Source organism: Lepidochelys olivacea (assembly GCF_965140295.1).
Source record: "Lepidochelys olivacea isolate rLepOli2 genome assembly, chromosome: 1".
Lineage (NCBI taxonomy): Eukaryota > Metazoa > Chordata > Testudines > Cheloniidae > Lepidochelys > Lepidochelys olivacea.
In genome coordinates this window covers 234,485,483-234,499,910 of record NC_140411.1, presented here as the reverse complement: position 1 = coordinate 234,499,910, position 14,428 = coordinate 234,485,483, and the positions used below count along the sequence as shown (strand labels likewise).

The following is a 14,428-nucleotide window of genomic DNA, read 5'->3' as shown; positions in this document are numbered from 1 at the left end:
ACAGTACAGCCTTTGAGTCTCCTCTGGAAAATCCACCCCACGGCAATAGTCACACGGACACCTGGAAGTCAGGTTTTAATATAAGCTAGACAGGATTGCTACTGCTCTTGCAGTCTCAGAAAAAAACACACTATCAACTACTATAATTGTCTGAGTGCAGGTGGTATATATTTCTGACTACTCAATAGTACCCACCTCAAACGTGTTCAGATTTCAATTTTGTATTTCTCCATATTGAGCTTTAATAACTACTAATGGTCATTCAATTAAACTATACTCTTGAAATATGTTGTAACTATTAAACTCCTTCCAAGCTGCCTGATTGTTCCTCCGTATCTATCTAGTTGTGTTGTCTTTCTACAAGTTTACCCTTGCTAAATGGTTGTACTACAAATTTCAGAGACTCTGAAGTAATGATTTTAATCCATATTAAGCCATAATAATGAAGCAAATAATCTTACAATTACTAATGTTGACTATTCTCTCTTGAAGCCAAAACTAAAAGTTGAATCCTTGAGCAAATTTAACACTAATCTTAAATCAGAAAAATATTTTAAGTTTGATCTGAATTATAACCTTTTAGGAGATATGGGGAAATATTTTAACCCAACTACATTGCAGCTGATACTTTCTTAAAAGACTGAAGGAGTTTAAAACTGGACAAGTTAAAATGTGTTATAAGAAGTGTCCATGAGCATGCATTCCTCCAGTTACCTTCTGCACAGAGTACTTTGGTAGTCTTTTTTTAGAAACAGCATGCAGCAGCAAGTATTTAAGATTTCAGTCAGTGCCATTACACATGTTGCCACCCATGCCACATATTTATTTATTCAATTGTGTAAAATGTGTCAATAAACACCCATCCTATAGCCTAGGCATCTATCCCATAAAATTAACAGACAATAAATATAAGAAGACTACTTAAATATTTACCAGCCCCCCAACCCTCACCTCATGCTTCCCTCCACCGGGGGTGGGGGGGAAGGGAGAAGGAGAAGTGGGCTTTGCAACCTGCCTGGAAGGTTAACAAGTATGTTCTCAGTCAGACCAACCCAGGGAAGTGACTAAAGCAGAGCACCCTTCACAGAGAACACCCAGCCAGCAGTGCATGATAAGAAGTTCTCATGACTTAAAAGCTGTTAAAACTATTGAAAGCACTGGAAATTGATTTTACAAGGGCTGCAGTCCAAGATCTCATAGCAAAGTCACAGCTTAATTGGAGTTTTCAGGGTGACAAGTCCATGAAATAAATAACATGTTTCTTGCTGGTTCCTTAATAGTGCTGTAGATTTAAGCACATACAACCTCTAAAGCTCATCTGTTAAATATAAACCAATAAAAATGCACAGCCCAACCCTGGTTAATATTTGTTTTGTCATATGATTGAACTAGCCCGTACAAATTCCAATCATTTAAACTCTCTTGTATTCAGGATTTTGCATATAAAGCAGAAAAAAATGGCAGGTAAAAAGCCTGCTTGCGAAATATCAACTTAAGACATACTTTAAAAAGTGTTTTTAATTCAAATTTTATCTCAGACTGCAGTGCCATTATTTTGATTATAGCTAGCCTTTATTTAAAAATGTTATTGCCAGTTATAGTTAACGGTTTATAAAATAAGAATATGAAGCTAACAAGATACAGATGAGGCTGTTACCAGGCTCTGTGCTCTCCTTTGGGGGAGGTGCACGTGAACAATTGATGCGATAAACCTCCAGTCAGTGCGTTTAAGTAGCACGGTGCACGCCGCCACATGGCAGCAACAATGGCATACCTAATCTGTAGCAGATGAAGAAAATTTGGCACACTCACATTTGAAATGACACAAAACTTTAAAAAGAAAAGTTCTGCATTTTACTGCTCTCCTTTTTCAGACCCATTCTACAGTGGAACTCAACCTTAAATTTAATTTTTTCAACAAATATTAAGGTTAAAGATGCACAGTTCCCTTCAATTCTGTGTCAAGAAAGTATGGACAGACAGAATCACTTCATTAATTTTTATTATAACATTTTGCTCTAAAATAAGGCAGGTGATAAAGAGAAAGTGAACTGACTTGTATTATGTTATCATTGTACTCTTTAGATTAATTTATGTTTAAAATTATAGGAATATACTCTAAGAATTAGTAAAGATGAATTCATCCAGAGGAGCAACTAGTTTCCAGTATGATGAACTCTGAGCTACTAGCAGTGTATAAGTCTTTTAGATTGGGATTTGTAAAATGTCTAAGTCTACTCCCGTTGTCTTCAGTAGGAACAGCTAGGGCAATGCTGACTATTACTAAAAACTTCTCCCTAAAACAGAAATCCAATACATGAAGTACACTTGTGGATTGTACAACCTATTAAAGTGTTATACCCTAATTGTGTACTATTGTCCACTGTGGAGTTCATCCAGATAGAAGATATTTCAAATTGAAGCATACAGTAGTTAAACTCTCAAAATCTCCAACACTCTATATCCGAAAGGCAATTAGATGTATTGAATCAGGCTACACACTATTTCACTGTTCATATAAAAATGAATGTATGATCTGCAATGTGCATGTCATTTTCTGTTTCATGCATATAAAATTGGTTTTATTAACTGAAATCAGAGGTTGGGTGATTCACAGGGGATTTGCTGACAGTCTTCAAAGAGCTGACAGTCAAGAAATGATGACGCTCCTTTTTCTAGCAGCTCTTTATTGCACTATAGATAGTTCAACAAACTTTTCTACTCCCCTGTTATAAGCCACTGCTGTATGAATATTGTGTAATCATGAACAGGAGAAGAGATGACTTGTGATAGTAAATGTGAACGGAAGTGGCCTGCGAGATAATCTCTTTACTAAGAGCGAGCGGTACAACGAAAAGGTTTGAGAAAGCCTGAACTAAACAAAGCTGAATGTAGCAGGGTGTATCACCTTGTTGTGATGAGAGCGTCACTACAAAACCAGCACCACAGAACAGATACCATCTCCGGGACACACACTAAAATATGTTCACCCAAAGTGGTTTTGGTTTTTTTTAAGTAGAACACTTAACTCGGGCACCTAGTTACAGTGACCTGATTTCTAGAAGTGCTGAATAACAACCATCAATGGAATCTGTTAAGTGGTCAGCACTTTTCAAAAGTCAAGCCGCTTATGTAGGTGCCTAATGTTAAGGTATTTTAAAAAAATATTTGCCACGATTAAGAAAAGTGAGGAGTAACTGAAGATATTCTAGAAGTGTTGGAAAGAAATCTGATGCAGACAAGCATTAGTAATAAGGTATCTGAGCATACTGGGAGAGTCCAGAAGAGACTTTGGAAACTCCTGCTCAAATTTTATTACAAAAAAAAAAAAAAAAAGGCAAGAGCATCAGGACAAAAGGGCTATAAATAAATGCCTTCCAACTGTCAGTTACTTAAATTTAAAACCATAGATCACACATCAAGATCTATTCAAGGGCAAGAAATGAAGTGAAACTGTGAGCTATTTCTTTCAGAAAACAAGTCTTCTAGGCAATTATAAATCTGTTATGTAAGGTATCACTATTGAAAATTTTCATATCCGGAGCGATTAAAGCAGACGTTAACAAAGCAGCAAGAGGCAAATTTCTCTGAGCCACAGTGTGAACAAATTCAATCCATCAAATGAGTGATGCACTCCATTTAACCATGCTAGAGTTCCACATTTATTTCAGTCTCTCTTTGGAAAGAGGGTTAGATGTTCAGGTTTAAGAATTCTTAAAGCCATCGGTGACAAAGTATGTTTTTTCTGTATGTATATATGTCAATCTTTTTTTAATGTCTAGCAAGTTTTAAAACTCTGTGTAAACTGGAAATTAAGTATAGTCTTTGACAGAGTGGAGTTAAAAAGTTGGGATAAACCAGAGGTGGGCAAACTATGACCTGTGGACCACATTCGGCCCACGGGGCCCTCCTGCCCGGCCCCGGAGGTCCTGGCCTGGGAAGCTAGCCCCCAGCCCCTCCCCTGCTGTTGAATGAGGGCAGAGTTCCCAGGGGGGCAGTCAGGAAGGAGAGTGGGGTTGGATGCGGTGGTGGTGGGGCAACCAGAGGACAGGGAGCACAGGAGGGTGGATGGGGAAGGAATCCTGGGGGGGGTCGTCAGGGAACGGGGGGGGTTGGATGGGGCAGGAGTCCCTGGGGGACCATCACGTGGGTGAGAAGCAGGAGGGGTTTGGATATGGGGTGGGGGCCGGGCCACGCTTGGCTGTTTGGGGAGGCACAGCCTCCCCTAACCAGGCCTCCATAAAATTTTGGAAAGCCGATGCAGTTCTCAGTCCAAAAAGTTTACCTGTCTCTGGGATAAACAATGGTGGGCCAGTCTACTCTGAGAGCACTAGTGTAAACTGACTACCTGTGGTTTTTTAAACCGTATGTTGATTACACTTGGCCTAAGCATGACTAGACAACATGCTGATGAAAGTGCTACAAACACCAATGGTGAATTATGGATTCTGTTTGTGCTGGTTAAGACCCAGCCTCTTTAGAGAGCAGATCAAGGCAAGATTGAAAGAACAGATACGAACACTGCTGCATAATCAGAACTTTTAGCTAGCTTCCTATATTTAGGCCAGTAACAACTCCAGAAAGTGAACTGCATCTTTAAGATTGTTCTTTGTGCTCTTATTAAAGCAGCTTCAAAGAAGAATTAATTGGAAGCTGATACTTAATTTTTTAAGAGTATTTTTTTTAAAGGATCTTGAATTGGCTGAACATACTTGATATGATTCATGTTTATTTGCAGTTAAAGTTAAAGCTGAGTTTCCACTTCAAAAATAAAGATGAAGTTCCTCCTTCTAAGACTGTACTATGTAACATGGGTTTATAAAGTTTTGCACTGTAAAAAAGTGTACAGTACAAAATACACAGCTTTCACAATATACAAAAACTCATTTTTCAGATGGCATTGAGGTTTGGTTACTATAAGAATAGTACCTGTTGTATCTCGGTATTGCAGAGTTCTTACAACAACGTACATGATGTGCTGCAATATTCAAGCATGTAAGCTTTAATGGACACAGTCTTGCTATGGCATATACTTTCAAATCGTTTCCCATTCAATTATTTACAACCAGCTCTAAGCCTAAGTGCTTTACATTCAGATTCCTCCCTCCGCCCCACCTTGTCCCCAAACACTAAACACTCACACACTGGTTATTGTAGGTTTGCTCATAAGTGATGCACTGCTGGCATTGTTTTTTTCCTCCACTCTGTTTATAAAAAAGAGAAGCATATAGCATTTGTTTTCAAAGTGGGAATGTCAAGCTTATCAACCGTGATAGTGAACATTTAACTGAATTATTGTTTTTGTTTAAGAACTTTACGCTAAAACATGGTTCTATTATGAAAAGTGACTAAAAATAGCATCCTTTCTCAGTAGGTCTGATCTGTGTATTCAGAACAAGATCTGTTGACTTTAGTGACAAAAATAATTTTTTATCCCCTTTTTAATTCCTAGTAGTACTGCAGAGTCAACAACTGAAGTTTTTTCCCCTTTCAAAAACATCAACAGAATTGCTTACTAACTCCTACTCAATAGTTAGAACTGTGCAAACCCATTAAAATTAATAGAACTGCATGGGCATGCAAGAGCATAAACTGGAAAGCGATGGTGCTGCAAAGGTGTCATTGATGGCTACTCTGGCCTGCAGAACATATAGCACAAGTATTTATGTGCAAGAAGGAAAGACTTAACTCAGAAGAGAGGTTGCATATCTATGGATTGCAGCTAAAAGAGCTCTTTTTATTTGTACATGTCGAAGGAGCACAGTTGATGTAGAAATGATGTACACAGCCACTTTTCAAATCAGAAGCAACTTCAATATTTGTTTTGTATCAAATTGTATGCAAGTTGTAAGGCACATAAACTAAGACGTGAGGCCTCAATTACTGCTGAATGTCTGATAGAGAACACCTTAAATGCTGTTCACATTCATTTTAATGACTTCAAACAAATATGTTGGCTTTAGTGGTAAGCTAATTGTCATTCAAGTGATAAATTACAAGATAATATTAAATTACTCAGACAAATCTGAAATTAAATACTTCTCAATAAAGAGAAAGTCTTCACTATCTCAATTGTAAGCTTCCCTACAACCACCAACATGCTTCTACAAAATTAACTTGTTACTTTCAGTTCAGTTCACAGACATCTGGGGATTTGGGAGGGGGATGTGGAAAATTGAGGTACTAGTCTCGATAAAGCATTTTTCTGCACCATAATATCCCTGTTTTCAATGTCCCAAATTTACTGTTGGTTCACCATGTTTGCCTGTTGAATGTATCATTTAGTAACCGAACCTCAAACCACTAAACCACCAAACCTTAAAAGGAATTAAGATTTTCTATGAGAACTTTTGATAGTGCTAGCTTTTTGGTTTTGTTTTGTTTTTAAATACAAGGATTCCTTTCAAGAGTTCAAATATTTACAACATCTGAAAATAATGAACAAAGATTTGATTTGCCATTTCCAAGATAAGCCTACTGCCTACCTCTGAATTAAAAAATAAAATTTACAAAAATATCTTCAACATTAAGATGCCTATGTACCTCATATTCAGGATATAAACTGAGCCACTGAAAGTAGCATAAGTATCATTATGATACTACACCCTGGGAACTCCTCTTTGGCACCAATGTATCTGACAAATCAGAATAATATATCGATAATACAACGTAACCTGGAGACATTATCTCCTAAGGTTGTTGAATGACTGACAACCTTTTCTAAATGTATATGAGATTTCTATTAAATTACAAAGACAAAAAGACAATTTGATCTTTGAAATCTACTTTTACAGACTAAATCATTACAGTGAAAATAAGAATATAAAGATTTTTCTCCACATGCTAAAAACATTTCAGAATTAAAATTAAACATTTCAGAATTAAAATTATGGTTATAGCTGCTAAGACAGTTCATATATTTATAAAAATACTGCTACCATTACATTGAACTTTGATTTCAAGCAGCAAATTTACTTTACTTACTACCATTAGTAAAAAATCATCAGTGATTAAATGAATTTGAATTATAATTCTACACCCACCCTAAGACAACTGCCACAGAATAGAAATACAACACAGGTATGGAATGAAACACTACTTACTGCTGTGTTCAATACCTACCTTGTTTCTCGTTGTAGATAATATTCTTACACAACAGGTCATTGTGGCAAAGCACCACTGGGGATCCTAGATTTGACAGTCTCTCCTTCATCCAGGCCATCTCTTCCTGAAGGATTTGAGGACTTGGAACATCACTTAAGAACCTTTTGGGGTTCAAAAAAATTTAAAAGTTTCTTTTCTGAGCATAGTGTTAATAATAAAGGCATTATATATAGAAATTTATACATTAGTGCACTTGATCGGTTATTTGCTGTATTCCCATTATTTCAACAGATAATTGAGTGAGCCATCTTAGTGCAGATTTCACTGCTCACTCTTGTAGTGAAGTCACGGCAACAAAAGATCGAAGGAAGGCAAGAATTCCTATTACTTTTCCAAAGGTGACTGCTTTAAGAACAACCTGACTCTCTGACAATACGATACTATAGTCCTAGTTGTGGGAGGAGAACACAAGACTAGTAATGCATACACTTTTCAAGTGGAAAAGAAAGAGCAGATTTGGAGGAAGAATGTGGCCAAAAAATTAGAAAGGATGGGCAAACCCATCACTTTATTCTGCTTCTTAGTAGCATTTACAAGGAAATTGATATGGAGTTGGGGGAATGGGGTGTCTAAAAAAACGCCGGTTATGTTTTCCTCCCAGCTGGTTAATATAAGGTATGTGACGAAAACTGAGACAATTAAATAAGTTATTAAAGAAGTAAACACTTACCGTTTATTTACTTCCTCATCTGTAAATTCTGTAGGTATGAGTGAGAAATATTTCCCCATCTTCAGCCACAAGTTAGATTTGGGGATCCATCCATTGTGTGCATGAATAGCATGGATTTTAGCAAGCTGCCTGGCTATGAGTCTGTAAGACATAAAGGTTACTGTACTACTACATTCTTTCTTTTGAACTGGTTACAAGCAGATTGCCAAAAAGCATTTGGTAGTTAATTATTGCTTTTTGACATTTAAATCCCATTTTTTATATTTGTCTTATTGGTGACCTTTTACTTGAAATTTAAAATTTCATCAGGGAGTATACAGGTCACACAATTTCCTTCAAAAAGTTTGTTTCCCCAAAACATATATGCTTTATAACTGAGAGGAGCAAGGGCATGTGGGAGACAAGGGAGATGGCTAGAAAGAGTTAAGCACTGGCAGAAAAAGCTCATCTGCACTTCCTTACTCCTAAAATGGTGCCCTGCTGGGGGAGGAGGGAGCAGACTACCTACAAGACCCAAGTCTGATCCTTCCAAACTGGAGGGGAAACAGTGAGCTATCATGGCTACATGGAGGGAGAACACTAGCTTGTTGCACAGAAGAGAATTTGGATAATAAAATGTGTACACAGTAAGTCACCTCCGTAAGTTCTTCTGTGTATGGTTACCAACAGCATGCTCCACATTGACAACTTTCCTATGCATAGGTAGGGCCCGACCAAATTCACGGTCACAGGATTTTAAAAATCATAAATGTAATGGATTTCAGCTATTTAAATCTGAAATTGCATGGTGTTGTAATTGTAGGGATCCTGACCCAAAAAGGAATTGTGGGAGGGTCACAAGGTTATTGTAAGGGGGTGAGGGGGGTTGCGGTACTGCTACCCTTACTTCTGTGCTACTGTTGGTGGCGGTTCGGCTTTCAGAGCTGAGCAGCTGGAAAGCGGCAACTGCTGGCCAGGAGCCCAGCTCTGAAGGCAGAGCCGCCATCACCAGTGCAATGCAGAAGTAAAGGTGGCATGGTATGGTATTGCCATCCTTATTTCTGCACTGCTGTTGGCAGGGCGCTATCTTCAGAGCTGGGTGCCCAGACCAACAGCCACCGCTCTCCGGGCACCCAGCTCTGAAGGCAGTGCAGAAGTAAGGGTGGCAATACCGTGACCTCTCTAAAATAACCTTGTGGCCCCCCCTACAACTCCCTTTTGGGTCAGGACCCCCAATTTGAGAAATGCTGGTCTCCCCCGTGAAATCTGTATAGCATAGGGTAAAAGCACACAAGACCAGATTTCATGGTGGGAGACCAGATTTCACCGTTCGTGACACGTTTTTCATGGCCATGAATGTGGTACGGCGCTAGACATTTGTTTCCCAAAATGCACTCTAGAGTTTTAAATAGTTTTGAAGATGTTTACCTGAATATATCTGGGTTGCAGACGTGCTCTGGATCCAGTGCTTCTCCCTGCATGAACTCGTAGCACAGACCATTACTGAAAGTACAGTAGAGTTGTGGCGCACAGCCATGGGCCTGCAACACCCGGAAACTTTTCACTTCCTCATCTCGATCTACTAACAACTCGGTCTTGTTTCCATAGATTCTAACTAAAACCACATCATCCATTGCATCACCCACATAGCAACCAATAAGCTTGTTGGTGATTCCATCTGTGAACAGCTGTAATATAAAAATAATACGTAACCAATCAATGATTCTATATTTGCCCATTTGTATGTGCTTCAGAAAAATGGGAAAGACGGGTGGAAGTTTTTCTACTTAATGGATCACCCTTAATCCCTGTGGATTTTTTAAATGAATTATTGACTCAGGTTGAACAGAAACAACTGTTATAACAAAGATATTTGCTAGTCTGTACATTTTAAACAATCTTTAAAAAACACAGATGTGGAAAACTAAGTACTCTGGAAAGATGCATATTTCGTTTTAAAAGGGCATTTCAAGATATTTTCTGACTAACAAGCCATAAGGAGAGAGAGAGGAGAAAGACACTAGAACTAAGAAATGCTACATACATCAAAGTAGGTCTGTAATATGAGTTTTCAGATAGGCAACTGCTTTGAGATCTGTTCAGCAACACGATCCTCCCCCTCAACAAAACAGGATTTCAGACATTTTATTGGAGTTTTTCAAACAAACAAATAAACAGAGCTAGGCAGAGAACAGTAATTCCATTTTGAGGAGGATTTTAAGATTTCAAAATTTGGTTTTGTTCTATGTCAGGACAAAAAAGCCCTGTTACGTACATCTAAAAGGTTTCAGAGTAACAGCCGTGTTAGTCTGTATTCGCAAAAAGAAAAGGAGTACTTGTGGCACCTTAGAGACTAACCAATTTATCTGAGCATGATAAATTGGTTAGTCTCTAAGGTGCCACAAGTACTCCTTTTCTTTTTACATCTAAAAGGACCGCAGTTACTGTAAGGGGTTGTCCGTATACATTCCACATTTGGTGTGCATGTACCCCAGTTCAGATTGTTTTGGTCAGCAATGTCTCTGTTGGGTCCGACCTGTGCCTTCAGTGTCCTTAAGCCTCCTACCTGAGGGATGGCCCCAACCAATGCAGAATGCTTGTGTTTTAGGATTTGATTAGCAGGGAAGGAGGGCAGGTCACAAAATACATAGGGACAACCATTCATTCAAGTGCTTGTCCACATTATATTCCGCTGCTGTTAACTCAAGCAGCAACCTAGATCACAAGTGGTGGGTGATAGGAGTCGACCTGAACAATGACCGAGAGACAGCCATGCAGGAGTGAGCATCAGAGCTCAATGCTGCTATTATGCAGTGATGTTCGGTGAACATACATACTGAATCGCAAGTACCTGTCCTACATCTCCAGTACTGGAACACCCATCAAAGAGCTTCAGAAGCTGCTTGAACTCCTGTTGAATGCGCAGTAACACTCAACGGAGGGTCTTTGTTGGTTAAATCATGGCCATATTTAATGTAGGTAGAAATCTAATAAAGTCTTTGTGCCTGATTTTTTATCCTATCTAGAGGAAATCAAAAATGGCTCAGGTCCTGTCAAAGTAGAAGGCAGGTGCCCAAAGTACATAGAAAATGTGATGCTTAGCTCCCTTTTGCTGGAATGTGGCTTGGGAAAGAAAACAGGCATAAGTATTACCTGACTGTGACAGAGGTCAGGGGCTACATCTAGCAAGAACTTTGGGTGAGATATCAAGGTCATCCTGTCTTTATGAAATTCTGTGCGTGGAGGTCCTACCGAGAGTGCTTGTATCTTCCTCACCCTCTGTCATAAATATAAAGGGAAGGGTAAACCCCTTTAAAATCCCTCCTGGCCAGAGGAAAAATCCTCTCACCTGTAAAGGGTTAAGAAGCTAAAGGTAACCTCGCTGGCACCTGACCAAAATGACCAATGAGGAGACAAGATACTTTCAAAAGCTGGGAGAAGGGAGAGAAACAAAGGGTCTGTGTCTGTCAGTATGCTGCTTTTGCCGGGGATAGACCAGGAATGGAGTCTTAGAACTTTTAGTAAGTAATCTAGCTAGGTATGTGTTAGATTATGATTTCTTTAAATGGCTGAGAAAAGAACTGTGTGGAATAGAATGACTATTTCTGTCTGTGTGTCTTTTTTGTAACTTAAGGTTTTGCCTAGAGGGATTCTCTATGTTTTGAATCGAATTACCCTGTAAGGTATCTACCATCCTGATTTTACAGAGGTGATTCCTTTACTTCTATTTCTATTAAAAGTCTTCTTGTAAGAAAACTGAATGTTTTTTCATTGTTCTCAGATCCAAGGGTTTGGGTCTGTGGTCACCTATGCAAATTGGTGAGGATTTTTACCAAACCTTTCCCAGGAAGTGGGGTGCAAGGGTTGGGAGGATTTTGGGGGGAAAGACATGTCCAAACTACTTTTCCCAGTAAACCCAGTTAGAGTTTGGTGGTGGCAGTGGAGATCCAGGGACAAAGGATAAAATTAATTTGTACCTTGGAGAAGTTTTAACCTAAGCTAGTGAAAGTAAGCTTAGGAGGTTTTCATGCAGGTCCCCACATCTGTACCCTAGAGTTCAGAGTGGGGGAGGAACTTGACACCCTCCTAGCAGATATTATTGCTACTAAAGGCTGTTTTGATCAATAGACAGAATAGAGAATATGCAACTAGAGGGTCAAAATGGGATGGATGAGGACACTCAAGACATAGGTGCGACCTCAACTGACATGGATGACAAACAATAAACAAGTGCTTGGGGTAAATGTGTACCAACAGTGGAATATACATTGATAAGCACTTTAAGAACCACCAAAAATTTTCAGAATTCTCCATGAAAAAAGAATTACAGTTTTCTGTTCAGGTCTATTGGGAGCCCCATTGCCAGGGTAGTCTGCTCAGCAAGCTGCCCTGGCTCTGAAGTAGTGCACCCGGTGGAAGTTGGGTGGGCGAGCTGGCTGAAAACCAGGCAGACAGATTTCCAGTGGACTTTCACCAAAATCAACAGGGTTACATGGAATGCTTTGTCTGACAAATCAGCAAATTCTGGCAAGATGTTTTGTTGAAATTTGTAACGACTAACTTTATAAGTAAGGTTCAATTCATTAGATCCAACTTCTCAGGGAAATGTAAGAACTGTGTTTGAAAAGTAAAACTTAAATTCTCAGGTGACAGGCCTAGTTTTAGGAAAAAATCTGCACAACAAATGGAGAAGCGATTGGAAACAAGATGTTATCAAGAATACAGAACAACTTAGTGCAAGGTCACTGCAATTTTAAATGAAAAAGAGAGGCAAGAAATTTGAAGCCATGGGCCCACAGAAGCCATAATATGTATGTATAGAGAATTTTGTATTGCTGTTTATGCCATTACATTTATGTCTTCAGTTACCCCCACCCCCTAAAAAAGTCCATTTTACCTTAGTTAAACTTGCTACAATAAGCATTGATAGAAAGGTTTTCATGAATTTTTAAACTGAAAACACATTTGTCTGAATTCCCCTGTAGTTTTTGCAAGCCACCTTTTACACCATTGTGCAAATGCGTAAGTTACGAGGAAACCGACTACTAAGCTATTTCATTTTCTAAGATGAGCAAAGTGCAAAGAAGAATAAAGAGCCAGCACAAGTGACGTACGCTAATCAAAACTAAGAGTTTAGGTGTTACCAGTAACAGCTGACATTAATTTTAAAACAGTAATTGACAGTCTTCTTACAATTTTCCACTAAAAAAAGCCGATGAAGTGAGCTGTAGCTCACGAAAGCTTATGCTCAAATAAATTGGTTAGTCTCTAAGGTGCCACAAGTACTCCTTTTCGTTTTAGTGGTGAGACTCATATTGGCTCCCACATTCACACAGAGGAATGCAGCTGCATTCCTCTGTCTTCATACTGCTTTCTTGCACACCTGTGGTGCGCCACATGTGCATGTTGGTATGTACACTTGGAGCCCTGCCAAGCACGAAAGTTTCAGCCCAATGAGTAATTTTCTCAAGATGTTCCAAGTGCTTGGAGAAATAACACTTTATAATGCAAGGGTCCTCTCAAACGTTGATACAGTATCTCCAGAACACTACAATAAAGTGTTAGTTGAAGACTTTACAGCTTTCAAAATGAACAGCTTTACTTAATTCTGAGCATCGTTTCAGAATAACTAAAGGCAGACCCACCCCTTGTATGCTATAGCAATATGCCTTAGAGGCTGGATTCTCGTACAATTTTTTAAGTGGAAAAAATTAGAGCAGTCAATTAATCGCAGTTAACTCATGCGATTAACTCAAAAAAATAAATTGTGATTAATCCACTGTTAAACAATAGAATACCAATTGAAATTTATTAAATATTTTTGATGTTTTTCTACATTTTCATATAGATTGTATTCTGTGTTGTAACTGAAATCAAAGTGTACATTATTTTTATTATAAATATTTGCACAGTAAAAATGATAAACAAAAGAAATAGTATTTTTCAATTCACCTCATACAAGTACTGTATTGCAATCTCTTTGTCGTGAAAGTGCAACTTACAAATGTAGATTTTTTTTTGGTCACATAACTTCACTCAAAAACAAAACCATGTAAACCTTCAGAGTCTACAAGTCCACTCAGTCCTACTTCTTGTTCAGCCAATCACTAAGACAAACAAGTTTGTTTACATTTGCAGGAGATAATGCAGCCCGCTTCTTGTTTACAATGTCACCTGAAAGTGAGAACAGGCGTTCTCATGGCACTGTTGTAGCCAGCGTCACAAGACATTTATGTGCCAGATGTGCGAAACATCCGTATGCCCCTTCACGCTTTGGCCACCATTCCAGAGGACATGCTTCCATGCTGATGATGCTTGTTAAAAAAATAATGCGTTAATTAAATTTGTGACTGAACTCCTTGGGGGTACGTTCCCTGCTCAGTTTTACCCGCATTCTGCATATATTTCATGTTATAGCAGTCTTGGATGATGACCCAGCACATGATGTTCATTTTAAGAACACTTTCACTGCAGTTCTGACCAAACGAAAAGGTATCAATGTGAGATTTCTAAAGATACCTACAGCACTCAACCCAAAGTTTAAGAATCTGAAGTGTCTTCTATAATCTGAGAGGGACGTGGTGCGGAGTATGTTTTCAAAAGTCGTAAAAGAGC

The 14,428-nt window shown here is 38.7% G+C and overlaps 1 protein-coding gene across 1 annotated transcript in view; it reads right to left on the bottom strand.

Annotated features, from left to right (window-relative positions):
• Positions 1-14,428, bottom strand: part of ETNK1 (ethanolamine kinase 1) — a 58,408-nt gene that overhangs the window by 17,272 nt on the left and 26,708 nt on the right. Inside the window, exons 2-4 of the mRNA XM_084617204.1 lie at positions 9,242-9,501; positions 7,835-7,975; positions 7,123-7,265 (exon numbers count right to left, since the gene is read on the bottom strand). Of these exons, the coding sequence (XP_084473330.1) occupies positions 7,123-7,265; positions 7,835-7,975; positions 9,242-9,501 (544 nt within the window). The remainder of the gene's footprint in view (positions 1-7,122; positions 7,266-7,834; positions 7,976-9,241; positions 9,502-14,428) is intronic.